The sequence below is a fragment of the Dryas octopetala genome, chromosome 4 (genome assembly GCF_963921425.1).
Source record: "Dryas octopetala chromosome 4, drDryOcto1.1, whole genome shotgun sequence".
NCBI lineage: Eukaryota > Viridiplantae > Streptophyta > Magnoliopsida > Rosales > Rosaceae > Dryas > Dryas octopetala.
The window spans coordinates 7,142,670-7,145,173 of NC_141369.1; the positions used below are offsets into that span (position 1 = coordinate 7,142,670).

Genomic DNA, 2,504 nt, shown 5'->3' on the forward strand with positions numbered 1-2,504 from the left:
CTTGATATAAATAAATAAGCATTTGAAAGTGCCATGTCAACTGGATCGATCGACCTTTTCTTTGATCACTTCGCAATCACCTTCAAGCTTGCATGTATTACTAAATTTGTATACCAATAAAAAAAGAGATACCATAGTTAATGAAGCTTGCCAATTCTTTTACAAGGAAAAAAAGTGTTCTGTATGCTATAGACTAGCTAGCTAGGTGATTGTTCTTTTCTGTTCTGTTCTCTCAACGTTAGCAAATTTCACGCACCATAGATAACATTTTCAAAATAATTTTTAGCAGCGTTCCATTTCATATGTAATCTTTGTAGTTCATGTTCAAAGTTCAAACCAAATAACAAATTCTTACGTGAGATAAGACAAGCATGGCCGACCCTACAATTTAGAAGGCACGTACTGGACAAGATTAAAAGTTAACGTTGAGGTCGATCCACTTTTATTATGTAGAATTGATCGAGTTATACAATAATACAACTTAAATATAATTAAGAAGCATATTTTTATTTGGAAAAATTTTAGCACCAGGATATCAATTTATACGTCTGTTCCAAATGAGGATACTACCTTCAAAGTGATCCAAACAAGGACTTAAACTTGATATATTTTTTACGCAAATAAGGATAGACTGTTACTCGATCAAGATAATTAAATTGCCAGCATCCACGTACAACAACTAAAAATAAGAATTAATGTTATCGAAATATTGTTCCAACTAATTAATTAAACACTGTTTTAACTATGGAGGGATGGCAATGCTTTGATTATTTGATGCATGCACTGATATCACGCGCTGAGTTACGCCAAATTATAAGGGTTGGAGGCGAATGTGAAGGCCTTGTTCTGGTACGGGATTCATACCGCTTGCAATCTTGGCGTTTGGATTTACTACTTGCCATTTGTATCTTGTCACGATGTGATGGAGGGAGCACAGAAGTTGGAGTCGAGCATATTCTTTTCCAGGACAAATTCGAGGACCGCTCCCAAATGGGATGTTGGAGTAAGCTGGTGGAGCTTTTCCATTCTCAAACCTCTCAGGATCAAACTCTTCAGGTGCAGCAAAATTCTCGGGGTTTTTGTTTGTACTACTAGCCGACCAATATACCTACAAAAGTAGGCACAACAAAATAATTAAGACATGTATAGATAATATTGAATGAAAGTGTTTAATTTGGTACATAATATATACATATAATTAATTTACCTTCCAGCCTTTTGGAATTGTATAACCTTCATAGGTGAAGTCAGTGATAACCTCTCTGAATGTTCCTTGAAGAGGTGGTACCAATCTCATGACTTCAAGTGCCACCCCCCATGAATATTTCATCTTCTGTATATCATCCCAATTCAGTGCCTCCCCAGATTCTTTTGACCTTGCAATCTCTAATTGTTCTGCAAGATTCACATCAAACCAAAAACCGAAAGGACAATTAATCATTTGATTCCAAACACATGCATGATGATGAGTACAATTAGACATCAAGTTTAGTTACCTGTTCGGACTTTGTCACAGACTTGTGGTCTTTCTCCAAGATACTTGATAAGGAAAGTTGTAGCCATGGAAGGCGAGTGAAACCCACCAGCCATCAAACCCATAACTTTATCAGCAACTTCATTCTCCGGCAAGAACCGGCCATTGGGATCCGCGTTAAACAACATGAAGGACAAAATGTCGTGCATTTGTACTCCACTGCTGGCTGCTGCTTTCTTCTCCTTAATCAACAACAGAACCTCCTTCCTCATACCATCCGCGGCTTTCATGGCACGATTAAACGTGGTTCCGGGAACATTCACAGGAACCGTATGTAGCCCTGAGGTGATGATATTCATCAGTTGGGCAAACTTGGCAGTACGCTCTTGATTGCCTTGGAGTCCAGTGAAGAAGCGAGCAGAGAGAGTCATCACGAGTAGCTGAGCGAGGTGGTACACCTCAACTGTTGTTTTTCCATCCCAGTGAAGCTTCAAATGTTCCTGGACCAGAGAATCCATGGTCTCTATGTACCGAACCAGCGCTTCGGGTTTGAGAAAACCCGGAGCGCGGTAGATCTGGACTGCGTCTACTCGTGGTATGGTGGCGGCGGAAGCAGCTTTTTGGTAGGAAGAGCGGAAGAGCTTCTGCATGGAGTGTGGTCGCCATGCAAGGAACAACTTTTCCTCGTTGGTGGCGATGAATTTGTGGCCGGCAGTGCCACAAAACACGACAGTTGGCTCACCGAAGATGTTGGTTTTGAACAGTTTTGAGGAGTGCTTTTTCATTCTATCCCCTACGAATTTTTGCTGGGTCTCAATCATGAAGGCAAGAGTTTCACCGATGATTGGCCATCCAAAACTTCCTGGAGGAAGATTAGTGTTTTTGGAATTGGATTTAAAGTACAGATTGAAACCATAAAAGACAAACAGAGAAAGAGTAGTGAATAGGGTAATAAGGATTATAGATAAAGTTGGAAGGAAGATGATATTCTGCTCCTCCATGGTTGAGTCGTATTAACTAAGTGTCTAAG

General features: G+C 40.0%; 1 protein-coding gene across 1 annotated transcript; it reads right to left on the reverse strand.

Moving 5' to 3' along the window:
* Positions 1-632: 632 nt before the first annotated feature.
* LOC147286404 (beta-amyrin 28-monooxygenase-like) lies at positions 633-2,504 on the reverse strand. The gene is made up of 3 exons (XM_086242012.1): positions 1,497-2,504; positions 1,208-1,395; positions 633-1,108 (listed from the first exon to the last, which is right to left on the reverse strand). The coding sequence occupies exons 1-3, from the start codon at positions 2,473-2,475 to the stop codon at positions 812-814; spliced, it is 1,464 nt and encodes a 487-aa protein (XP_086098138.1). The 5' UTR covers positions 2,476-2,504; the 3' UTR covers positions 633-811.

What these genes read in the sequence shown, in the direction of transcription:
- LOC147286404 (XM_086242012.1), bottom strand. Translation starts at nt 2,475, where the DNA reads ATGGAGGAGCAGAATATCATCTTCCTTCCAACTTTATCTATAATCCTT. An exon ending in CTGTGACAAAGTCCGAACAG is followed by an intron (nt 1,396 to 1,496) that starts GTAACTAAACTT and finishes TGAATCTTGCAG; the next exon opens with AACAATTAGAGATTGCAAGG. An exon ending in CAATTCCAAAAGGCTGGAAG is followed by an intron (nt 1,109 to 1,207) that starts GTAAATTAATTA and finishes CTACTTTTGTAG; the next exon opens with GTATATTGGTCGGCTAGTAG.